General features: G+C 42.7%; 2 protein-coding genes across 4 annotated transcripts in view; one reads left to right on the forward strand and one right to left on the reverse strand.

The window, feature by feature from the left end:
• Positions 1–1,957: 1,957 nt before the first annotated feature.
• On the reverse strand, positions 1,958–23,240 carry LOC116359705 (carbohydrate sulfotransferase 3). The gene is made up of 4 exons (XM_031813017.1): positions 22,721–23,240; positions 6,449–6,687; positions 5,912–6,085; positions 1,958–5,418 (listed from the first exon to the last, which is right to left on the reverse strand). The coding sequence occupies exons 2-4, from the start codon at positions 6,526–6,528 to the stop codon at positions 4,341–4,343; spliced, it is 1,332 nt and encodes a 443-aa protein (XP_031668877.1). The 5' UTR covers positions 6,529–6,687; positions 22,721–23,240; the 3' UTR covers positions 1,958–4,340.
• The window catches only part of LOC109883475 (growth hormone-inducible transmembrane protein), a 36,534-nt gene continuing 31,964 nt past the window's right edge, over positions 22,381–26,950 (forward strand). Inside the window, exon 1 of one of the 3 annotated variants that reach the window (XM_031813019.1) lies at positions 22,381–22,401. In XM_031813019.1, the coding sequence (XP_031668879.1) occupies positions 22,396–22,401 (6 nt within the window). In that variant the 5' untranslated portion in view covers positions 22,381–22,395. Of the gene's footprint in view, positions 22,402–23,694; positions 23,812–26,950 lie in introns of those variants that run through there. The other 2 variants (XM_031813020.1, XM_031813018.1) reach the window with 2 other exon arrangements.

The following is a 26,950-nucleotide window of genomic DNA, read 5'->3' on the forward strand; positions in this document are numbered from 1 at the left end:
AGATTTATAAAACAGATAACAATACACTTTATGGAGCAGCGGGGACTGTGCAGCAACACAAACATAGACACAGACACATGCAAACACACACACAATAACATATGCACTCTACACACACACATACACATGGATTTTGTATTGTAGATATGTGGTAGTGGTGGAGTAGGTGACTGAGAGCACACAGTGTGTTGTGAAATCTGTGAATGCATTGTAATGTTTTTAAAATTGTATAAACTGCCTTAATTTTGCCAGACCCCAGGAAGAGTAGCTGCTGCCTTGGTAGCAGCTAATGGGGATCCATAATAAATACGAATAACAACCCTGTTCCTGGAGTGCTACCGATCTGTAGGTGTTTGCTCCAACCCTGTTCCTGGAGAGCTACCGATCTGTAGGTGTTTGCTCCAACCCTGTTCCTGGAGAGCTACCGATCTGTAGGTGTTTGCTCCAAACCTGTTCCTGGAGAGCTACCGATCTGTAGGTGTTTGCTCCAACTAACCTGATTCTGCTTATTAACCAGCTAATTATTAGAATCAAATGTGCTACATTAGGGTTGGAGTGAAAACCTACAGGACGGTAGCTCTCCAGGAACAGGGTTGGAGTGAAAACCTACAGGACGGTAGCTCTCCAGGAACAGGGTTGGAGTGAAAACCTACAGGACGGTAGCTCTCCAGGAACAGGGTTGGAGTGAAAACCTACAGGACGGTAGCTCTCCAGGAACAGGGTTGGAGTGAAAACCTACAGGACGGTAGCTCTCCAGGAACAGGGTTGGAGTGAAAACCTACAGGACGGTAGCTCTCCAGGAACAGGGTTGGAGAGAAAACCTACAGGACGGTAGCTCTCCAGGAACAGGGTTGGAGTGAAAACCTACAGGACGGTAGCTCTCCAGGAACAGGGTTGGAGTGAAAACCTACAGGACGGTAGCTCTCCAGGAACAGGGTTGGAGTGAAAACCTACAGGACGGTAGCTCTCCAGGAACAGGGTTGGAGTGAAAACCTACAGGACGGTAGCTCTCCAGGAACAGGGTTGGAGTGAAAACCTACAGGACGGTAGCTCTCCAGGAACAGGGTTGGAGTGGAAACCTACAGGATGGTAGCTCTCCAGGAACAGGGTTGGAGTGAAAACCTACAGGACGGTAGCTCTCCAGGAACAGGGTTGGAGAGAAAACCTACAGGACGGTAGCTCTCCAGGAACAGGGTTGGAGTGAAAACCTACAGGACGGTAGCTCTCCAGGAACAGGGTTGGAGTGAAAACCTACAGGACGGTAGCTCTCCAGGAACAGGGTTGGAGTGAAAACCTACAGGACGGTAGCTCCCCGGGAACAGGGTTGGAGTGAAAACCTACAGGACAGTAGCTCTCCAGGAACAGGGTTGGAGTGAAAACCTACAGGACGGTAGCTCCCGGGAACAGGGTTGGAGTGAAAACCTACAGGACAGTAGCTCTCCAGGAACAGGGTTGGAGAGTCCTGCTCTGGTCAGAAACAGGGTTGGAGAGTCCTGCTCTGGCGAGGAACAGGGTTGGAGTGAAAACCTACAGGACAGTAGCTCTCCAGGAACAGGGTTGGAGAGTCCTGCTCTGGTCAGGAACAGGGTTGGAGAGTCCTGCTCTGGTCAGGAACAGGGTTGGAGAGTCCTGCTCTGGTCAGGAACAGGGTTGGAGAGTCCTGCTCTGGTCAGGAACAGGGTTGGAGAGTCCTGCTCTGGCGATGAACAGGGTTGGAGAGTCCTGCTCTGGTCAGGAACAGGGTTGGAGAGTCCTGCTCTGGCGATGAACAGGGTTGGAGAGTCCTGCACTGGGCTTAATGAATGTCTCCAATGTTCGTGGCTAGTATGCGTCAAATCGGTTTGAGATTTCTCCATTTGAATAAGCAATGCTACCCTACACATAGAACATATATTTGAAGAAATGTCACCTAACAGTTTAAAATACATCTGACAGCAAAACAAGGAAACAACAAAAGTAGACTTGTCAGTGTTCAATTTACTTGTACAGTAAAAGGCCAAACAACCACATACAACAATAGTGAATTCCACTGAAATGAAAAGTAAACTTAACACCAGAATGAGAAAGGGCATAGGCATACATATAGACAAAAACCATAACGCCTCCCAAAGGGCAACCTATTCCCTACATAGTGCACTACCTATGACCAGATCCCAATGGGGCAGTGGTCAAAAATAGTGCACCATATACGGAATAGGGTGCCATTTGGAACGTACACCCAGTCTTTTAGTCCCCGGGTCCTCTTCTCGTCCATCATCACCAGCCAGGAGACTTGTGTCAAAGGACAGAAAGCTGCTGATAAACCTCACACAATTCTGCAAACCAGCTGCAGGAGGAATGTATGTGTCTATTCCCTATGGTGCATTATGGGGAACAGGGTGCCTTTTGGGACACACAATGTCTGTACATACAGGACCACCGAAGACATCTGTTTTTACAGAATGAGTCGCTACGCTCACCGTCGACTTCCACGACGCGAAACACTAACAGCCAATTAAAACTAAAACAGCAACATGCATGTACAGATACTCACTCACCTAGCCGATGTGTTCACGAAGCAGACCTGGGTTCAAATAGTATTCGAAATCATTTCAAATACTTTAGCTGGTGTTATTAACCAATAGAATAATCTCAAAAACAGCAAATCCCACCCATATGGCACTCCTGGCAGGCTAAAGCAAATGCTAAAACCGTATGAAAGATTTTGAATACTATTTGAACCCAGGTCTGGAAGTAAGGGGTCCCATCAGTTAGCGGGGAGAAAACTATCCATCTATGTAGCATGTGCAAAAGCCATGGCCATAATCTCTCAATCTCAATACAAATAACATAATATATTAAATTAACATGAAAGAACATCCCTTCTTTATAGGTAAATGCTATAGAACATACAAGACCAAAGACATTGGAATGTCCTGCCACTGTCTTGCTTTCCACACACACAGAGCAAAGCCATTCATTTAACTCCCTTCTCTACAGCTCAGTTAAAAACCAGCTACTGTTATTAACCCGTGGCTTGACAGAAAAAAAAATACACTTCAACAGGGAAACTGTTCAAGGACTCAAGCTTGGCCACCCTAAAACCAGATTTAAAAAGCTTGAATTACCTGGGGTGAAAAGGTGGTAAAGGTGCATAACAAACAACTTTTCATATAACAAGTGTTTTCTACCATGTAGTACTCATATAACAAGGGATTTCTACCATGTAGTACTCATATAACAAGGGATTTCTACCATGTAGTACTCATGTAACAAGGTGTTTTCTACCATGTAGTACTCATGTAACAAGGGTTTTCTACCATGTAGTACTCATGTAACAAGGGATTTCTACCATGTAGTACTCATGTAACAAGGGATTTGTACCATGTAGTACTCATATAACAAGTGTTTTCTACCATGTAGTACTCATGTAACAAGGGATTTCTACCATGTAGTACTCATATAACAAGTGTTTTCTACCATGTAGTACTCATGTAACAAGGGATTTTCTACCATGTAGTACTCATGTAACAAGGGATTTCTACCATGTAGTACTCATGTACCAAGGGGTTTTCTACCATGTAGTACTCATATAACAAGGGTTTTCTACCATGTAGCACTCATGTAACAAGGGATTTCTACCATGTAGTACTCATGTAACAAGGGATTTCTACCATGTAGTACTCATGTACCAAGGGGTTTTCTACCATGTAGTACTCATGTAACAAGGGATTTCTACCATGTAGTACTCATGTAACAAGGGATTTCTACCATGGTGTTCTACCATGTAGTACTCATGTAACAAGGGATTTCTACCATGGTGTTCTACCATGTAGTACTCATGTAACAAGGGATTTCTACCATGTAGTACTTATATAACAAGTGTTTCTACCATGTAGTACTCATATAACAAGGGATTTCTACCATGTAGTACTCATGTACCAAGGGGTTTTCTACCATGTAGTACTCATGTAACAAGGGATTTCTACCATGGTGTTCTACCATGTAGTACTCATGTAACAAGGGATTTCTACCATGTAGTACTTATATAACAAGTGTTTTCTACCATGTAGTACTCATGTACCAAGGGTTTTCTTTTGTTAAATGTCCCTGTAAAAAGTTAAAAGGTAGTACTTGTTTTTGTATTCGTTCCTTTTCATTACACACAAAAATGTGTATTTCCTTCTACACCCTGGAGTGTAACATGTTATAATTTAATATGTATCTATAAAGTGTCTTATACATTACTCTGTTGTATACTAGTACAGTCCCCAATAAATATCCTCACAAATATCACTTCATAATCTTATCTGTTGGTCCACTTTGTCTGATGAGCAGAGTTCAGAGTTACCGTAAAATGTCTATGAAAAGTTTTGTATGAAAATCTTTTCTTCGATCAAACTGATAGACTTGTCCGTCAGCATCGCCTCGCTGTTCACAAACTTGTACCCAAACAGTTTCATCGTGGGTCCACAAACCCTCTGCACCACCTGGGCTAGTTTGTACGGTATGCTGAACCTCCATTTCTCCACTTGCTCGGAGGAGTTCTTCTGTGTTGAATACACTCCACTAGCTTCATTGGAAGCCTGGGTGTTCTTTAACACCCAGTCTTTTACCTGAGGAGTGAACGGGATCCCGGTGAACTTGTACATCTCCGCTGCCTTCCTCATAGGGAATCTAGCGATATCCTCGTACCGTACTAGCATGTACCTCCGCCTCAGCCAAGACGGCTGCCTCAGGCCGACCTCCGCAGACATCCTGATGTTGTCGCAGTTGCCTTTCAGCTTCCTCACCTCGTCGTCGTCAATGGGCACGTCTCCGTCCACCGCCCACTTCTTCCAGTTGTTGTACTTGGCGGAGAAGGCCACCATACGGGAGGCCAGAACCGCCCTGGGGTCCCTCACCAGCTGGATGAACTTGATATCCAGACGAGGATCCTCGGCGAGGGGTCTCAGGGTCTCCAGCTGGCGCACCCGGACGGATTTAATGGTCCTGTGCTCCTTCTGCTGGCATGACTCGGACGCCGTGGTCAGGTTGAGGGGACCACACTTCCTGGTCCGGCAATGGTAGCGTTCAAAGACTTTCTTAACGAACGGGCTACAGACGGACTCCTCACAGAGAGAGCTGCTAGATTCTCTCCTGAACAGGGCTGAGGTGACGTGGTCTACAGGAAGTGGGTCAATAAAGCTCTCCAGAGGGGTGAAGTCACACAGGAAGAGCCCCTGGAGGACTTCCCGGTAGGCCCGGGCGGCGGCTGTGGCATTGGTCCCGCCGCCCTCTAATGTCAGCGACCTCTCCACGTGCCACAGCGGCTCGAACAGGTAGAACATGTTGTCTCCCTGCTGGTTGAAGAACTCGCCCACGAAGGAGGAGCCTGTCCGCGTGGTGGCCAATAGGAGGATGTGCTTTCTGTTTCCAGCTGACCCTATGACCTCTGACCTACAATACAGTACAAAATACAAAACGTTATTGTCCAATGTCAATCGAATCGGATATAAAAAATAAAAAAACATGATTCCCAACCACTTGGACAGCACACATACAAATACTGATCAGGAGTGGGGACACCACTATGCTAGCTTCAGGAATGTCTTTACTGAGATCAAACATGATATGTTAGGTACTGTAGTGTCAATCAATCACATATATTTTATAAATGCCTTTTTTATATCAGCGGTTGTCACTAAGTGATTTACAGATACCCAGCCTAAAACCCCAGAGAAGAAGCAATGCAGAGGCAGAAGCACAGTGTGTAGGAACAACTCCCTGGAAGGCAGGAACCTAGAAAGAAATCTAGAGAGGACAGGCTCTGAGGGGTGGCCAGTCCTCTCCTGGCTGTACAGGGTGTAGATTTAGGAGTACATGTAGCCATTAAGACCAGACTGCTTGTCTTACTGTATGATAAATAGTATATCATGCTACACACACAGACCTCTGCTCGGTGTAGTTCTCCAGGCGTCTCTTCATGAGGGTGAAGACAGGGTCCAGCTTGCTCAGGGTAGAGAAGGAGGAGCCATTCAACTTCAGGAGACCCAGGGCTGACGCAGAGTTACTGGGCTGAAGGGGTGTCTGGGGGGTCTGCTTTGGGGTGAGCTTGTCTGAAACCCTACAAGACAGGGTTGGTAGTGTTACATGAGTGTTAAACAACATGTTTTATAGTTTTACAAGACCATCTTATCCACAGACAGTGAAATCAATTAAAGTAAGTAAACAATCTATGCAATTGAAACATGACTACTTCATCCAATCAGACGACTTGGAAAACACAGCATGACACTTGAGGCCGAGTAGCTGAAACGAATGTCTCAAACACACTGCTATGAATAAAGGTGAGCCTGTTCCAATCTGAGGGAGAACAGACAGGCCTAACGCATACACACACACACACACACACACACACACACACACTCACCACACACACACACACTCTCTCTCTCTGTGTTGATCATGGAGATGGGCTCAGGTTTACCGTGAGATAATGTTGTTTTCCTTCTCAATGATGACCAGTGCCACAATGAAGACAAGGGAGATTGTGTATTTCATCCTCATCCTGTGATGAAGCAGTGTCGGGATCTGCTGCTGTCACGGAATGTCTTCTTTAATAGCTTCTGCCAATCTCCTTCTCTTCTCCAGACTCCCGCTGCCTATTCAAACAGTCCTCCGGTTGATCGTTGTTGTATTTTACATCGTATACACGGCTGCATCGTTCTGCAAAATGAAATGAACACGCTACAGTACTGTAAACAAGAACACAAACCTTAAAGGACTTCAACTGTTATAGTATAGAGGACTTCAACTGTTACAGTAGAGAGGACTTCAACTGTTATAGTATAGACGACTTCAACTGTTACAGTATAGAGGACTTCAACTGTTACAGTAGAGAGGACTTCAACTGTTATAGTATAGAGGACTTCAACTGTTATAGTAGAGAGGACTTCAACTGTTATAGTAGAGAGGACTTCAACTGTTATAGTATAGAGGACTTCAACTGTTACAGTAGAGACGACTTCAACTGTTATAGTATAGCGGACTTCAACTGTTATAGTAGAGAGGACTTCAACTGTTATAGTAGAGAGGACTTCAACTGTTACAGTATAGAAGACTTCAACTGTTACAGTAGAGAGGACTTCAACTGTTACAGTAGAGAGGACTTCAACTGTTATAGTAGAGAGGACTTCAACTGTTATAGTAGAGAAGACTTCAACTGTTATAGTAGAGAGGACTTCAACTGTTATAGTAGAGAAGACTTCAACTGTTATAGTAGAGAAGACTTCAACTGTTATAGTAGAGATGACTTCAACTGTTATAGTAGAGAAGACTTCAACTGTTATAGTAGAGAGGACTTCAACTGTTATAGTAGAGAGGACTTAAATTGTTATAGTAGAGAGGACTTAAATTGTTATAGTAGAGAGGACTTAAATTGTTATAGTAGAGAGGACTTCAACTGTTATAGTAGAGAGGACTTCAACTGTTATAGTAGAGAGGACTTCAACTGTTATAGTAGAGAGGACTTCAACTGTTATAGTAGAGAGGACTTCAACTGTTATAGTAGAGAGGACTTCAACTGTTATAGTAGAGAGGACTTCAACTGTTATAGTAGAGAAGACTTCAACTGTTACAGTAGAGATGACTTCAACTGTTATAGTAGAGAGGACTTCAACTGTTATAGTAGAGAGGACTTCAACTGTTACAGTAGAGAGGACTTCAACTGTTACAGTAGAGAGGACTTCAACTGTTATAGTAGAGAAGACTTCAACTGTTACAGTAGAGATGACTTCAACTGTTATAGTAGAGAGGACTTCAACTGTTATAGTAGAGAGGACTTCAACTGTTACAGTAGAGAGGACTTCAACTGTTATAGTAGAGAGGACTTCAACTGGTATAGTAGAGAGGACTTCAACTGTTATAGTAGAGAGGACTTCAACTGTTACAGTAGAGAGGACTTCAACTGTTATAGTATAGAGGACTTCAACTGTTACAGTAGAGAGGACTTCAACTGTTACAGTAGAGAGGACTTCAACTGTTATAGTAGAGAGGACTTCAACTATTACAGTAGAGAGGACTTCAACTGTTACAGTAGAGAGGACTTCAACTGTTACAGTAGAGAGGACTTCAACTGTTATAGTAGAGAGGACTTCAACTGTTATAGTAGAGAGGACTTCAACTGTTATAGTAGAGAGGACTTCAACTGTTATAGTAGAGAGGACTTCAACTGTTATAGTAGAGAGGACTTCAACTGTTACAGTAGAGAGGACTTCAACTGTTACAGTAGAGAGGACTTCAACTGTTACAGTAGAGAGGACTTCAACTGTTACAGTAGAGAGGACTTCAACTGTTATAGTAGAGAGGACTTCAACTGTTATAGTAGAGATAGCTTACATTTTTATAGTAAAGTTTACATAAATTATTATAGTATAGTTGTGTTAGATTAAATCTTCTGAAAACTAATCTGTTGATAACCAGTCAAATGGAGGAGAAAGTATCCCAGGTTCTACATACAGTATGCTACAGTATAGCTTGATGTAAATGTATCAGTGCCTCGTCGCCTAGTCAGCATGTTGGTGGTTTAAGGTGGGAGTTTAATAGCTGTGTTTATGGGTCATGCTAGCTTCCCGTCAATTGGTGTCGGACCCATTTTCAGGGAGACGATAATATAATTTCATACCACAGTGGTGTAAGAATAGAAAGCGTCAGAGTGGTTTCACCGGGGGAATTTAATCTGCTACATCCCTTGGGTCTGTCTGGGTTTTCTTTAGGGCTACGGGGGGGATTTCAAGAACCCGCCCACAATGCTAGTGTTGAAAGCTGGTGTCCCTCTAGAGATAAAACAATGTTTGCTCGGACTGAGCCTCTCTCTGTCTCAAATCAATTACAATAATATGTAATATTGCATATAGGTCGATCATATTGCATCTACATGGCGATAATAGCATACAAATGTGTTGTAACATGACCCATACACAGAGGAACAAAATAAATAGGCTTTGAATGCAACCAATACGGTCAAACATGACATGGCCAAAGGTATGTGGACCCCTGCTCAATGAACATCTCATTCCAAAATCATTGACAAACCATTTCTGTATGGACCTCGCTCTGTGCACAGGGGCATTGTTATACTGAAACAGCCGTTGTTGCTCCTACACATTTCCACTTCACAGTAACAGCGCTTGCAGTTGACAGGGGCAGCTCTAGCAGGGGCAGCTCTAGCAGGGGCAGGTCTAGCAGGGGGCAGCTCTAGCAGGGGCAGCTCTAGCAGGGGCAGGTCTAGCAGGGGGCAGCTCTAGCAGGGGCAGCTCTAGCAGGGGCAGGTCTAGCAGGGGGCAGCTCTAGCAGGGGCAGCTCTAGCAGGGGGCAGGTCTAGCAGGGGCAGGTCTAGCAGGGGCAGGTCTAGCAGGGGGCAGCTCTAGCAGGGGGCAGGTCTAGCAGGGCAGAAAGTCACCGAGCTCTTCAGGATGGGCCATTCTACGGACAATGTTTGTCTATGGAGATTGCATGGTTGTGTGCTCAAGTTTATACACCTGTCAGCAACAGGTGTGGCTGAAATAACCTAATCCACTGTTGTCCATGTAATGTATGTCACCAAGGTACCCAATCCACCAGCTGCTCCTTTATGTCAGCACTCAATGAGGTATTTTAAGAGAAGACTCAAGAGCACTCAGTGACATGTCCAGCAGGCTACTAGAACAAACCACAGTCTGGTGAAGACGTACTGTAGCCTGGTCTCAGATATGTTGGTGCTGTCTTACCAACTCCTAATGATTTATTCAATGATGGAGATAGGAGTTCACAAGTTAATACAAACAGATCTGGGACCAGGCTATTCATGGGTTGTTGATTTCCTTCACAATATTGTTTTGAACATTTGTTTAGGACTGAGCGTTCTACTCAATGCATCGTAATAGAGCACCGATGAAGATTTCATCAAAAGTGCCTTACAGTGGCTTGTAAATACCATGGCATTCAAAAGGAGGCAAATAATTAGTGGGGAAACCTTTTGTCATCATTTTGATGTCACCAGATTGACTTTAGATGCAGTATAACGTTAACTAGCTAGCTAAGATTGAGGGGAGGCCACCGGATTTTAGCTAGCTAGTGTCAGCATTGCCAGCTATTCTTTAAGAACTAGCTAATGACAACATTGACATCTGTCTAAAGTAAATTTGACTAGATGATAATGCTAGCAAAGATATTTCTGACTGGGCTTTTATCACCACTTTAAAAGGATCTGCCCCTTTTTTTAAATTTTCGCTTTAAAATGACAGACCCAAATCTAAGTGCCTGTAGTTCAGGACCTGAAGCAAGGATATGCATATTCTGGATACCATTTAAAAGGAAACACTTTGAAGGTTGTGGAAATGTGAACTGAATGTAGGAGAGAATATAACAGATCTGGTAAAAGATAGTACAAAGTAAAAGCCAAACGTTTTTTTGTACCATCGTCTTTGAAATGCAAGAGAAAGGCCATAATGTATTATTCCAGGCTAAGCGCAATTTAGATTTTGGCCACTAGATGGCAGCAGTGCATGTGCAAAGTTTTAGACTGATCCAATGAACCATTGTATTTCTGCTCAAAATGTTGTATCAAGACTGCCCAAATGTGCCCAATTGGTTTACTGATAACTTTTCATGTTCATAATTGTGCACTCTCCTCAAACAATAGCATGGTATTATTTCACTGTAACAGCTACTGTAAATTGGACAGTGCAGTTAGATTAACAAGAATTTAAGCTTTCTGCCAATATCAGATATGTCTATGTCCTGGGAAATGTTCTTGTTACTTACAACCTCATGCTAATCACATTAGCGCACATTAGCTCAACCGTCCCGAGGATGGGACACCGACCGATCTGTAGAGATCCTTAAGGCAACACTGTGGCGCCACCGGCAGAGGGCGGCTTGAGAATGTTCTTGACGGGACCGAGTGACGGAGGTGCTATGAATAGCGAAGAAGGGCTTTCATTATTCCACCAGAGAGCTCCCAGACTGAGCACCTAAACAGTGACCTAACACTGCAGTAAAACAGTTACCTTTGAACAGGGGATATATGGGAAAGAGCACAGAGGCAAAAAGTAAACAGAAATGGAAAGGGGAAAACCTGCTTGTCACGGGGCCATACAGTGTAACCATTATGAGACTGTGAGAGTGTGAGCAAGCAGAACTGCAGCAGGATATAAAACCAGGTATCGGTCCCAAATGAACCCCTATTCTCTTTATAGTGCACTACTTTTGACCACTATTCCCTTTATAGTGCACTACTTTTGACCACTATTCCCTTTATAGTGCACTACTTTTGATCACTATTCCCTTTATAGTGCACTACTTTTGATCACTATTCCCTTTATAGTGCACTACTTTTGACCACTATTCCCTTTATAGTGCACTACTTTTGACCACTATTCCCTTTATAGTGCACTACTTTTGACCACTATTCCCTTTATAGTGCACTACTTTTGACCACTATTCCCTTTATAGTGCACTACTTTTGACCACTATTCTCTTTATAGTGCACTACTTTTGACCACTATTCCCTTTATAGTGCACTACTTTTGACCACTATTCCCTTTATAGTGCACTACTTTTGATCACTATTCCCTTTATAGTGCACTACTTTTGACCACTATTCCCTTTATAGTGCACTACTTTTGACCACTATTCCCTTTATAGTGCACTACTTTTGACCACTATTCCCTTTATAGTGCACTACTTTTGACCACTATTCCCTTTATAGTGCACTACTTTTGATCACTATTCCCTTTATAGTGCACTACTTTTGACCACTATTCTCTTTATAGTGCACTACTTTTGACCACTATTCCCTTTATAGTGCACTATTTTTGACCACTATTCCCTTTATAGTGCATTATTTTTGACCACTATTCCCTTTATAGTGCACTACTTTTGACCACTATTCCCTTTATAGTGCACTATTTTTGACCACTATTCCCTTTATAGTGCATTATTTTTGACCACTATTCCCTTTATAGTGCACTATTTTTTACCACTATTCCCTTTATAGTGCATTATTTTTGACCAGTATTCCCTTTAAAGTGCACTACTTTTGACCAGGACCCATTGTAGGGAATAGGGTCCCATTTGGGATGCATCCCTAGCTGTACCTGGCTTGCAGAGTGAGTAGAGTCTATCCATTGAAGACAAAGACGGATGTAATGAGGCCTATTTAGGGATATCCTGCCCATTCTGCTGAAGGATTACTATAATGTTACTGTTGGGATAATGTTAGCTTGGCTTTAATCCCTGACTAATGATCCAAGATGAAACGGGCGATCTGGGTTTTAAACTAAACCAAAGCGGTCAACACACCACTGTTTATTGTTGTTGTAAACAACTGAAGGATGTGGCTGGAGAAATGTAACCACTCTTAAATTAAGTTATATTCTTCAAATATCAATGGCTATTATATCATTCATAAAAATAAATGGATGTACCAATCCCAGATTGCCCCTTTAAACTCACTGCCTGCCATTAGAAAGGGTATCTTACATGCCGAGAGACTGTGGCTATTCACCCACAGTAACAATTACTACATTGATTGAGGTGATGATTGAGGTGAAAATGTACATCATTATTGAACCGGTTTGATATAATGGCCCATTCAATGAACAGAGACAGGTTAACCCGTTGTCTATGTGTCTGCCACCACAACTACCATGGTTTTGTGACAAACCAGCTGTAGGCCGACAGCACTATGGTCTCTTTCTATTCAAATGTCTATCTAATATCGATATCGGGAAAAGTGTATAAACATGAGGCAGAACTTGTAAACCATCTGATTTGAATCGTATAGCTGGCTAAAACTTGTAAACCATCTGATTTGAATCGTATAGCTGGCTAAAACTTGTAAACCATCTGATTTGAATCGTATAGCTGGCTAAAACTTGTAAACTGTATGTTTCAAAAGGCACATCTGTGTGTGTAAAGGTCAGTTCATTAGGTCCCTCTAATGGTTGCTATAGTAACCCGTGATCATTAATACTGTGTCCTAAATGTCACCCAAATTCGCTACATAGTGTACAACTTCTGACAAGCGCCCCCTAAAGAGGTGCCCTATATGGGGAACAAGGAGCAATTAGGGCCACATAATGTGGAAACGTCAGTTTATGAGGTCCCCCTGGCAGTAGCTACAGTAAAAGGCTGTGATCATTAAGTAGGGGCTTCCGAGTGGCGAAGCGGTCTAAGGCACTGCATATCAGTCCTAGAGGTGTCATTACAGACCCTGGTTTATTTCCAGGCTGTAGCACAACCGGTCGTGATTGGGAGTCCCATAGGGTGGCACACAATTGGCCCAGTGTCGTCCAGGGTTAGGGTTTGGCCGGGGTAGGCTGTCATTGTAAATAAGAATTTGTTCTTAACTGACTTGCCTAGTTCAATAAAGGTTAAATAAATATAAATGTCATGTTCGTTGTAAGGATCGGACCAAGGCGGAGTGGTATGCGTACATTCTCTTTATTAACTGAATGAACACCGAACAAACCAACAAAATAACAACCGAACCGTGACACTATACAACACAATGCTGACAGGCAACTACACATAGTCAAGATCCCACACCCCAAATGAGGAAAATGGCTACCTAAATATGATCCCCAATCAGAGACAACGATAAACAGCTGTCTCTGATTGGGAACCATATCATGCCAACATAGACATACAAAAACCCTAGACATACAAAACTAGAGTACCCACCCTAGTCACACCCTGACCTAACCAAAATATATAACAAAACAGAGATATCTAAGGTCAGGGCATGCCAATAAAAGTATCCTGAGCCCGTGAATGATCCAAGGCCTGGCTGACTCCTCCAGGTGGATCAAACAGCACCCCATATAGTACACTACTTTTGAATAGAGCCTCCTAAGTATGGGATTATAAGGATGACAGAACTACACCAGTTTGTATTTTGACTTTTGTGGTTGCACATTGATATTCGTGTTTGCAAGTACAATTAGCAAATGTGTAATTTAATTTTGCGAAGTTGTATATATCATGATGTGTTAAATATTTAACAACGGCCGAAAACTTGTGACTTGACATTTTCAGAATTATTACAAATCCATTTAAAGAGTACGAATATTCTGCTGTTAATCAATAAATACACTTGCAGACTTTGATCTGCGTGCGCTCTGGGGTTCTCTCAATGTTGTCACGTTACCAAGAGATTAAAACCAAATCAAATTGTATTTGTCACAAGCACTGAATACAACAGGTGTAGTAGACCTTACAGTGAAATGATTACTTACAAGCCCTTAATTAACCAACAACGTAGTTTTAAGAAAAATACCTAATAAATAATAATAAAAACAGCAGTAATAAGCTTGTAGAAAGTTTTGTACGTTTGTAGAAAGAGACTTGCACAAGTAAAACATGTTTTGATTTGAGCAGCTCTGAGGACAGGACCTTTTACTCCAGACCAGTAAAACATGTTTTGATTTGAGCAGCTCTGAGGACAGGACCTTTTACTCCAGACCAGTAAAACATGTTTTGATTTGAGCAGCTCTGAGGACAGGACCTTTTACTCCAGACCAGTAAAACATGTTTTGATTTGAGCAGCTCTGAGGACAGGACCTTTTACTCCAGACCAGTAAAACATGTTTTGATTTGAGCAGCTCTGAGGACAGGACCTTTTACTCCAGACCAGTAAAACATGTTTTGATTTGAGCAGCTCTGAGGACAGGACCTTTTACTCCAGACCAGTAAAACATGTTTTGATTTGAGCAGCTCTGAGGACAGGACCTTTTACTCCAGACCAGTAAAACATGTTTTGATTTGAGCAGCTCTGAGGACAGGACCTTTTACTCCAGACCAGTAAAATATGTTTTGATTTGAGCAGCTCTGAGGACAGGACCTTTTACTCCAGACCAGTAAAATATGTTTTGATTTGAGCAGGCCTGAGGACAGGACCTTTTACTCCAGACCAGTAAAATATGTTTTGATTTGAGCAGGCCTGAGGACAGGACCTTTTACTCCAGACCAGTAAAATATGTTTTGATTTGAGCAGGCCTGAGGACAGGACCTTTTACTCCAGACCAGTGGTGGAAAAAGTCCCCAATTTAGTCATAAAGTAAAAGTAAAGATACCTTAATAGAAAATTACTTGAGTAAAAGTGAGTCACCGAGTAAAATACTACTTCAGTAAAAGTCTAAAAGTATTTGGTTTTAAATATACTTAAGTATCAAAAGTAAATGTCATTGATAAAATATATTTAAGTATCAAAGTAAAAGTATAAATCATTTCTTAATATTAAGCAAACCAGATGGCATCATTTTATGTCAAAAAAATATATATATATTTAAGGAGAGCCAGGGGCACGCTCCAACACTCAGATATCCTTTACAAATGAGTGTTTAGTGAGTCCACCAGATAAGAGGCTGTAGGGATCACCAAGGATGTTCACCAGGGATGTTCACCAGGGATGTTCACCAGGGATGTTCACCAGGGATGTTCACCAGGGATGTTCACCGGGAATGTTCACCAGGGATGTTCACCAGGAATGTTTGTGAATTAGACTATTTGTATTGTCCTGCTAAGCATTCAAAATGTAATGAGTACTTTTGGGTCTCAGGGAAATGTTTGGAGTAAAAAGTACATCATTTTCTTTGTAGAGAAGAGTGTAGAGAAGTAAAAGTTGCCAAAAAAATAAATAGTAAAGTAAAGTACATATACCCCAAAAACGACTTAAGTAGTACTTTCAAGTATTTTTACTTAAGTACTTTACACCACTGCATCATTATTCTTCCTCTGTCAACCATGGTTACCTGCAAGGAAACACGTGCCATCATCATTGCTTTGCACAAAAAGGGATTCACAGGCAAGGATATTGCTGCCAGTAAGATTGCACCTAAATCAACCATTTATCAGATCTATAAGAACTTCAAGAAGAGCGGTTCAATTGTTGTGAAGAAGGCTTCATGGCACCCAAGAAAGTCCAGCAAGCACCAGGACCATCTCCTAAAGTTGATTCAGCTGCAGGATCGGGGCACCACCAGTACAGAGCATGCTCAGGAATGGCAGCAGGCAGGTGTGAGTGCATCTGCACACACAGTAAGGTAAAGACTTTTGGAGGATGGCCTGGTGCCAAGAAGGGCAGCAAAGAAGCCACTTGTTTCCAGGAAAAAAATCAGGGACAGACTGATATTCTGCAAAAGGTACAGGGATTGGACTGCTGAGGACTGGGGTAAAGTCATTTTCTCGGATGAATCCCCTTTCCGAATTGTTTTGGGCATCCGGATAAAAGCTTGTCCGGAGAAGACAAGGTGAGCGCTACCATCAGTCCTTTGTCATGCCAACAGTAAAGAAACCCGAGACCATTCATGTGTGGGGTTGCTTCTCAGCCAAGGGAGTTGGCTCACTGACAATGTTGCCTAAGAACACAGCCACGAATAAAGAATGGTACCAACACATCCTCCGAGAGCAACTTCTCCCAACTATCCAGAACAATGCCTTTTCCAGCATGATGGAGCACCTTGCCATAAGGCAAAAGTGATAACTAAGTTGCTCGGGTAACAACATTTCGATATTTTGGGTCCATGGCCAGGAAACTCCGCAGACCTTAATCCCATTGTGAACTTGTGGTCAAACCTCAAGAGGCGGGTGTGTAAACAAAACCCCACAAATTCTGATAAACTCCAAGCATTGATTATGCAAGAATGGGCTGCCATCAGTCAGGATGTGGCCCAGAAGTTAATTGACAGCATGCCAGGGCGATTTGCAGAGGTCTTGAAAAATAAGGGTCAACTCTGCAAATATTGACTCTTTGCATCAACTTCATGTAATTGTCAATACAAGCCTTTGACACTTATGAAATGCTTGTAATTATACTTCAGTATTCCATAGTAACATCTGACAAAAATATCTAAAGACACTGAAGCAGCAAACTTTGTGGAAATTAATATTTGTGTCATTCTCAAAACTTTTGGCCACGACTGTATATATAAACTCTATGTAATTTATTAGGTAAATCACCAACATTTCGGTATAACTGTGCCTTCTTCAGGGCCTGGATGGTGACACACTTCTGCTTCAATCTGCCTGCCTGAATACGGAGACCTTCAGTGGTACCTTCCCTTCGATTACAGCAAGAGTCTCATTATCTCTGTCTCGTAACCATTTAACATGTACTGTATGTAACCACTCAGATTCATACAAACTGCTGCAAACACAACAACCGACTCGTATTCACTTGTCCCTGGCTGCGTTTAGACAGGCAGCCCAATTCTGATATTTTTTTTCCACTAATTGGTATTTTTTCAGATCAGATCAGAGCCTATGTTTGAAAGCAGTGCACTATACAGGCAATAGGAGCCATTTGGGACACAGCCCCAGAGAGACAGCAGCTCCCATTAAAGCTGAGGATGAAGCTCTTGTTGTAACTCCGGACCCAAATACACTGCAGCCTTGGTGTATTTTAGACATTTTCACTCGGACACTATAGTCTTTGACATTAGGTTTGTGCTTTGTCATAATAGACTTCCAGTCATGGTGCCATCGCTAGTTAGCATTAGCTTGAGAAACTACTTCTAACTTCTAACTTCCTTTGTGCCATCGCTAGTTGGCATTGGTTTGCGAAACTACCTCTAACTTATTTTATTCTGGATGCAGAGGCATAAAAATGGTATACATGTATTCATCCAAAATCCCAGTATACCTGAAGTTCCCCCCTTTCTGTCTTCTGAATTCCCATGATGCCTCAGATTTCCTATCTATTTTTTTGGTGCTATGAAGGCTGAGTTCCAACACCCTGTTGCAACCTCTGTCTGCCTCAGGCTGCTACAGTAGCCTGTCCAAAAGACTGCAAATCTTAACTCCCAAAATGATTAGACAAATCCTGTGAAACCCTCTCAAAAAGTGAATGAGTTGGAGGACGTAGAGTAAGTTTTGAATTGGAACTAGACCCAGCACTCACTGTTGACGTGGACTAGTTGGTAATCACAAGTTGGACTTGGAGTGCACTGAGTCTGTGTTTTCTACAGAGAGGAAATCTCCCTCTGACCATCTCCGTCTTACACCGTCTGCCCACATGTCACAGACACAAACGTCTCTCACAGAGTTCAGACTGTAAAAAAAAATTCCGGCCTGAGATCACAGCATTGCGATCTTTTTCAGCTCCCGAGTGGCACAGTGGTCTAAGGCACTGCATCCCAGTGCAAGAGGCATCACTACAGTCCCTGGTTTGAATCCAGGCTGTATCACATCCGGCTGTGATCGGGAGTCCCATAGGACAGCGCACTACTGGCCCAGCGTTGTCCGGGTTTGGCCATCAAATAAGAACTTGTTCTTAACTGACTTGCCTAGTTAAATAAATAAAAATATCAATGGATTTCAAGTCACTAAGCAGGGGCACAGCCATGAGGGGGGGGGGGGGGTATAGGCTTGTGGGTGGGTTCTTAACTGACCTGTCTAGTTAAATTTACATTTTAAAACATTTTTTAAATCACATCTATATTGTAAATGTAAGGTTAGGGTTAGGAAGTAGGGTTAGCAGAGTGGTTAGGGTTAGGAAGTAGGGTTAGCAGAGTGGTTAGGGTTAGGAAGTAGGGTTAGCAGAGTGGTTAAGGTTAGGGTTAGGTTAGGTTTAAAATCAGATTGTATGACTTTGTGGCTGTGTCAGCTAGTGACCACTCTGTAGAGCTGCCTCCAATACATTACTCATCTCAATAAATGCCGACCAGCCCTAGAGTCACCTGCACGTCAGCTGGTCAGAGACTGACAACCCTCCTGGCCTGTTTGGATCCCTGCCATGCCAAGGCCTAAGGTGTAACATGTTACTCATTGAAAAACCATTGTACTCTCCCAAAGGGTTGTTGGTGCGGAAAACCAGTCAGTCGCAATACAGTTTGTCCACACAGAGAGGGCCCAGTGTCCCTCAACTGGTCAGTCACTAAAGATCCCAACCCAGGCCTTTTTTAAATTCACTCCGTGGCTCTATCCCAATTCATCCTTTCTCGATTCCCGGTGTCCTTTCTCCTCAAAACACATTAGAGGATTAGGTCAGAAGAGATGGACCTTGGATCTTTTCCTCCAACGCTGTTTCAGAAGGAAGAGGACGTGAGGAATCGTGGAAAGACTAATCGAGGAGGACATTTGAGTGCATGCATGAGAGGTACTCAGCATTATATAGCCACAGACCACAGCCAATGGGAGACATGCCATCATCATATAGCCACAGACCTCAGCCAATGGGAGACATGCCATCCTCATATAGCTACCGACCACAGCCAATAGGAGACATGCCATCATCATGTAGCCACAGACCACAACCAATGGGAGACATGCCATCATCATATAGCCACAGACCACAGCCAATGGGAGACATGCCATCATCATATAGCCACAGACCACAGCCAATGGGAGACATGCCATCATCATATAGCCACAGACCTCAGCCAATGGGAGACATGCCATCATCATATAGCCACAGACCTCAGCCAATGGGAGACATGCCATCATCATATAGCCACAGACCTCAGCCAATGGGAGACATGCCATCATCATATAGCCACAGACCACAACCAATGGGGGACATGCCATCATCATATAGCCACAGACCACAGCCAATGGGAAACATGCTATCATCATATAGCCACAGACCACAGCCAATGGGAGACATGCCATCATCATATAGCCACAGACCTCAGCCAATGGGAGACATGCCATCATCATATAGCCACAGACCTCAGCCAATGGGAGACATGCCATCATCATATAGCCACAGACCTCAGCCAATGGGAGACATGCTATCATCATATAGCCACAGACCACAGCCAATGGGAGACATGCCATCATCATATAGCCACAGACCTCAGCCAATGGGAGACATGCCATCATCATATAGCCACAGACCTCAGCCAATGGGAGACATGCCATCATCATATAGCCACAGACCTCAGCCAATGGGAGACATGCCATCATCATATAGCCACAGACCTCAGCCAATGGGAGACATGCCATCATCATATAGCCACAGACCTCAGCCAATGGGAGACATGCCATCATCATATAGCCACAGACCTCAGCCAATGGGAGACATGCCATCATCATATAGCCACAGACCTCAGCCAATGGGAGACATGCCATCATCATATAGCCACAGACCTCAGCCAATGGGAGACATGCCATCATCATATAGCCACAGACCTCAGCCAATGGGAGACATGCCATCATCATATAGCCACAGACCTCAGCCAATGGGAGACATGCCATCATCATATAGCCACAGACCTCAGCCAATGGGAGACATGCCATCATCATATAGCCACAGACCTCAGCCAATGGGAGACATGCCATCATCATATAGCCACAGACCTCAGCCAATGGGAGACATGCCATCATCATATAGCCACAGACCTCAGCCAATGGGAGACATGCCATCATCATATAGCCACAGACCTCAGCCAATGGGAGACATGCCATCATCATATAGCCACAGACCTCAGCCAATGGGAGACATGCCAGGGGAAATGAGAAGGGAAATGCATTGAGAGCTTCCTGATGATTGCTTAACAATTGCCCATAACTGGACGAAGATTGCTTCATTTGTTATTTGTCATACGGGTGGTTTTTGGCATAGTTTAATAACACCACGTGACTGTGTTGGGTCCAACGGTTGTTCTCTAACATGGTGTATTTGTATATTCAGTAAAAACTCTACTCTAAGTCCCATAGCATGAGCTATAGAATGGAATAGCGTAGCCTAGTGGTTAGAGCGTTGGACTAGTAACCGGAAGGTTGTGAGTTCAAACCCCTGAGCTGACAAGGTACAAATCTGTCGTTCTGCCCCTGAACAGGCAGTTAACCCATTGTTCCCAGGCCGTCATTGAAAATAAGAATATGTTCTTAACTGACTTGCCTGGTTAAATAAAGGTAAAATAAATAATAAAAACCTTTATATAACTTGGCAAGTCAGTTAAAAACAAGTTCTTATTTTCAATGACAGCCTACTCCTGGACAAACCCGGAACAATTGTGAGCCGCCCTATGGGACTCCCAATCCTAGCGGGATGTGATACAGCCTGGATTTGAACCAGGGACTGTAGTGACACCTCTTGCACTGAGATGCAGTGCCTTAGACCGCTTGCGCCACTAGGGATCATAGATTACTGTGAAAACCATCAAAAGAACATCTACAAAATAGTATTTTCTTTCAAATGGTTTCATGATTTATAATGTAAGCCAGTACACACCAATTATCTGAGCTTATTATCCCGTAGAAGCGTGGTGTCAGAAAGAACTCATCTTTATAGAGCTGCCATCGAAACATTCACAACCCACCGAGGCGTATGACACATTTGATGATCAGCTCATGAAGGAACCACCATCTCCCCATTTATCAGCATGTTACAAATGCTTTTAATGGATGCCTCCTTCTTAAGGCTCAAATAGGATTTATTTATTTATTTTTTAAATGAAAGGGGACTGAAGATAGAAGAGCCAGCATGACAATCACATTTGTAACCGTTTCTCTGTGTGAAATTTCAATTAATGCAGTCAGCGAAGCTTGGAGAGCATATGGTTTAATTGGCACCTGTTCTGGCGGTGCAAAGCAGTGTATCAAGTGAAATCTTGAATCATTTCAGAATAGAAACTATCAGCTGTTTTATTTTTTTACCCTACCTTGACAAAGTAATTAACAGTTTACCATTGCAGGTACATTAGGCGACCATAGGCACCACAGACATATAGCAACATGACTTCACTTCGGGTGATTTTGCCTTACTCCTATCAACAGACGTTTAGCTTAACATACTGTAATACTGTAATTACACAGGGCTATTTAAAGCATGATAAAGGAAAGGTTGTGCCCCGTGCCCCTATGGCAGGTAGCCTCATATTTACAGAGAGCAGTTCAGTGGTACTCTGTAATGGATCTAGCCTGGACTCAATTATGTTTGTGCTGTCTTACCAAACCCTATGGCCAAGAAAGTACAAACAGATCTGGGACCAGGCTAAGATTAAGATCAAGATGACTTTATTGGTCAATTGCACACAAGGTCCAACCGACATGTCACTTCTGCCTTTAACCAACCCCTCCGAAGGAAACACATACATGTACAGGTTTAGGAGCAGCGCTGTCACACTGGGTGTCCGGGGAGCTGTTGTTGAGAGGGGTTAAGTGCCTTGGTCAAGAGCACAACGGCAGGTAATGCCTCTAGGACTTGACACCAGCAACCTTCCAGGTTGCCAGCTCACTTCCAGAAAGATTTGTCCTATCAGACCCGGGATTCAAACCAGCAACCTTGCGGCCACTGGCCCGCCTCTAACCACTCTAGGCTACCTGCCGCACCAGGCTGTATTGGATCTTGACAGGCTGGCACATTGACAGAGGGCAGCGCTGGTATCATATCACTGTGGGTTGTTTGATACCCTAGAAGTCCTCATCCATTGGTGGTGCTTCCAGCTCATGCAGGTATACCCAGACAGATAGTGTTTGGTCTTTAGAAATCAAGCCAACACAAATCCTGTGTAGTCATCCACACTGGATACAGTACATCGTTTATACAGCAGAAAGTCCTTACACGGTAATTAGTTAATAGGCTAGTGATAAAGTAGGAAAACGTCATCAATAAATCATCAATAGACCATGCCATGTTATTTGTTCTCAAATAATAAAAAGTAGCAAACACTAAAAATAATGAATAATGAATAATGAAAACACTAAAGCAACAACTTTTAAAAAATGAAAACATTTATAAAAAGAAATTGGTTTAAAACGGATCATTCCTTACCATTTTAGTTTGACGCTCTCAAGCAACCAGTCGCCTAATCGACAGTTGTGCGCTCGATGGGTTCCCTCATGGTCTAGTCTTCCAAAAGCACGCTGCCTTATTCACGAACAAAAGGCACCTTGTGTGGGAAAAGTTGATAAACTCCTCCATGTCCGTTAGGCTATTTCTAATATCCCCAAGATGATTCCATAGACGAAGGTGGACTACAAAAATACGCGAGCAAACTTTGACATTTTAGAAAGAAAAGTTTAGAAATACAAAAAAAAGTATTTTTCTCAAAATGTCCACACGAAAAATAAAGGGGGGAAAATCCGATCAATAATGAGATGAAATAAACTTATGAAGATATATGTAACAAACAAACAAAAACACGCATTAACGGTTGAATTATTATTATTTTACATCTCTAATCCCAACGAAAGGGCAAGAACACACCGTGACCGAGTGTGCCACTCTTCCTCTAGAAATGGACACTGTAGTCACATGTGGAGAGGTTGGCCCCTCACCCATCGCTGTTCTTACATAGCCGAATATAGAGGGCCACTCTTTCTCTGTCTCGCTCGCTTTCTCCTCCCTCCTCTCCATCTTTCCCTCTCTCAATTCAATTAAATTCAGAGGGCTTTATTGGCATGATAAACATATGTTTACATTGCCAAAGCAAGTGAAATAGATCAAAGTTAAATAAACAATCAGAAATGACAGTAAACATTACACTCATAGTAAACATACGTATTTCTTTATCAACGTAAATGTGCAAAGGCCCGTTAAAAAATAAAAAATAAAGATTTCCAAAGAGTCATAAGCAAGATGAAACTGACAGATATGCTATCCTAAAAAGTTGACTTGCAAAGGTTGCAGCACTTTTTGGTGGATGAAGATGTGCCGCCACCTGTTGGAATTCATTTTACACGTCTTTAGAATCTCTAGAAAAAAAAATCGACCTAAGGAACTACAAGTCACATAATTTCGATGAAATTCGTCCCTTGATTATGACGACATCTGTCAGAACGTTCAAGAAATTGCGTCATATTACGTCGGTGAAGTGCGCACTTATCTCAAGGAAGGTGAACAGAAATCTAGCTACACGCTTGGTATGTAATATATAGCGATTTGACTTGTCTTTTAAACATTGTAAGTAGGATTACTGTGTTTTATTGTTGACACGCTCTATCAATGTATATATTTGTTTTCTCGTTTCCTCCTTGAATGCGTTGCTAACTTGTCAATTCGATATGATTCACAACAGCGACTAGCTACTATAGCGAGCAAGCTGCTAAGTTAAATGACTTACGCAATGGTTACAAAGCAAGGAACATTCTCTGCCAAATTCAATTAAATATATATTTTTTATGACTGAAAGATAGTTATGGTACTTTTGTGTTCATGATCCTCGTTATTTAATTTAACTTTTCCAAGCTTTGGGATTCTGTAGTTAGCTAATGTTAGCGAACATACTGTGTTATGAAAACCAGAATGATCAGCTTGTAAGCTAGCTATGTTTATCACTAGCCTTTGTATACTGAACAAAAATATAAAAGCAACAATTAAAATATTTTCCTGAGTTACAGTTCTTATAAGGAAATCAGTCAATTGAAATAAATTCATTATGCCCTAATCTAATGAGTTCAAGTTTCTGGGCAGGGGCACAGCCATTGGTGGGCATGGCAGGCCCAACCAATCAGAACGAGTTTTTCCACAAAAAAGGGCATTATTACAGACAGATACTCCTCAGTTTCTTCAGCTGTTTGGGTGGCTGGTCTCAGATGATCATGCAGGTGAAGAAGCCGGATATGGAGGTCCTGGGCTGGCGTGGTTACATGTAGTCATATTGAGGCCGGTTGGACTACTGCCAAATTCTGTAAAACGATTTTGGATGCGGCTTATGGTAGAGAAATGAACATTACATTCTCTGGCAACAGATCTTGTGGACATTCCTGCAGTCAGCATGCCAATTGCGTGCTCCCTCAACTTCAGACATCTGTGGCATTGTGTTTTGTGACAAAACTGCACATTTTAGAGAGGCCATTTGTCCCCAGCACAAGATATGCCTGTAATGCTGTTTGGTCATCTTCTTGATATGCCAAACATGGAGAACTGCTCACTAACAGGGATGTAAACAAATTTGAGCGAAGTAAGCATATTTGTGCATATGGAACATTTCTGGGATCTTTTTTTTCTGCTCATTAAACATGGAAGCAACACTTTACATGTTTATATTTTGTTCACTATAGAAAATGAGCTAGTTGCCTGACAATGACTGTGTTAGCAAAGATTTGTTTAACTAACCCAAGATAGTTTCTGGTCTGTTGTTTCCAATTGGAGCAAATGAATCAGTTTTGGAAATGAACTGTATGGAGTTCCGGCCACTGGCCATCCTCTCATCACCATATTTGGTAGTGAGTGGAAACGCCAACTGGATGCTTCATATTTATGCATCCTTTAGAATATCTGGCTCATTGTTCTATCTGTGGTGATACCTCTGGTTCACAGTCTGAGATGATTGGCATATATTTGTCAGGAAAATGTCTTCTCACAAGCTCTACAAGCCAGAATGTTGAATACAATTATATTTTAACTTACTTTACCAGTTGTCTGTTCGGTTTCTCCTTTTGCAGGTTGGGATGTGAGACAATATATTTAATTACAAACTTTTCAGAGCGCTGGTATGGAGTTAATATTTCTATCACCTGAAGTATGGGCCGAAACATGTATTCACATGGATGAACTCTGCAAGCAAAGACCTACAGTATAGAGACAGGCAGAGACTGCTTCTCCAAACGAAATCCCAGATCGTGGCGACGTTGATTAGCTCATACACAGAAACGTCATCGGCTCGCGGCAAAACCGCAGATGTGTAGGCCGTCAAATCAAAAGCACTCCTTCGATTTAAAGTTGATTTAGAAGAAAATGAAAACGTGCCAGTTTGTCACTTTCACGAGGTTGAAGTAATGACGTGTTCAACTACTGAAGACATTGTGCCTTTTTTAGATTGAGAAAGTTAACAACTAAGGAAGAATTGTTCACTTCTCTCGTTGACTTCTCCAACCCCAACCTGGTCCGCTTGGTCTGTTTCGCAAGTGTTCCCGGAAGTCTTGTGACGATGCTACAAGTATCCATGCTTCTCCTGCCTCTATTTACAAGTATCCGTGCTTCTCCTGCCCCTATTTTCAAGTATCCGTGCTTCTCCTGCCCCTATTTTCAAGTATCCATGCTTCTCCTGCCCCTATTTACAAGTATCCGTGCTTCTCCTGCCCCTATTTTCAAGTATCCGTGCTTCTCCTGCCCCTATTCTCAAGTATCCGTGCTTCTCCTGCCCCTATGTTCAAGTATCCGTGCTTCTCCTGCCCCTATGTTCAAGTATCCGTGCTTCTCCTGCCCCTATGTTCAAGTATCCGTGCTTCTCCTGCCCCTATGTTCAAGTATCCGTGCTTCTCCTGCCCCTATGTTCAAGTATCCGTGCTTCTCCTGCCCCTATGTTCAAGTATCCGTGCTTCTCCTGCCCCTATGTTCAAGTATCCATGCTTCTCCTGCCACTATGTTCAAGTATCCGTGCTTCTCCTGCCCCTATGTTCAAGTATCCGTGCTTCTCCTGCCCCTATGTTCAAGTATCCATGCTTCTCCTGCCCCTATGTTCAAGTATCCATGCTTCTCCTGCCCCTATGTTCAAGTATCCATGCTTCTCCTGCCCCTATGTTCAAGTATCCATGCTTCTCCTGCCCCTATGTTCAAGTATCCATGCTTCTCCTGCCCCTATGTTCAAGTATCCATGCTTCTCCTGCCCCTATGTTCAAGTATCCATGCTTCTCCTGCCCCTATTTTCAAGTAGCCATGCTTCTCCTGCCCCTATTTTCAAGTATCCATGCTTCTCCTGCCTGTATTTCCATCTTGCGCTCATGCTTCAGATGATAGAAATGTTAACTCACTACCAGCACTTTGAAAAGTTGACTTTAATTATACTTTCCTGTAGACATATTGTATCACATTCCTAAAAATGAAAGTAAGTTAAAATATATTATGTATTTGACAATGTATTTAGCTTGCTGAGGTCATGAGAAGAAACTTTACTGATCCAAACGCTCATTAATGCCCGACATAGAAATCAATGCAATTCAACATTTGGTTTTCAGGCTCGTGTGCTAAAGTTAGCTGATTTTAGCCACACGGTTGTATTTACATAGACAAGTGTTGCTCCCTATTGGGTTGCATGAAAACAGTCAGCGGGAAGCCAGA

This window comes from Oncorhynchus kisutch, unplaced genomic scaffold, assembly GCF_002021735.2.
Source record: "Oncorhynchus kisutch isolate 150728-3 unplaced genomic scaffold, Okis_V2 Okis04b-Okis11a_hom, whole genome shotgun sequence".
In the NCBI taxonomy this organism is placed as follows: Eukaryota; Metazoa; Chordata; class Actinopteri; order Salmoniformes; family Salmonidae; genus Oncorhynchus; species Oncorhynchus kisutch.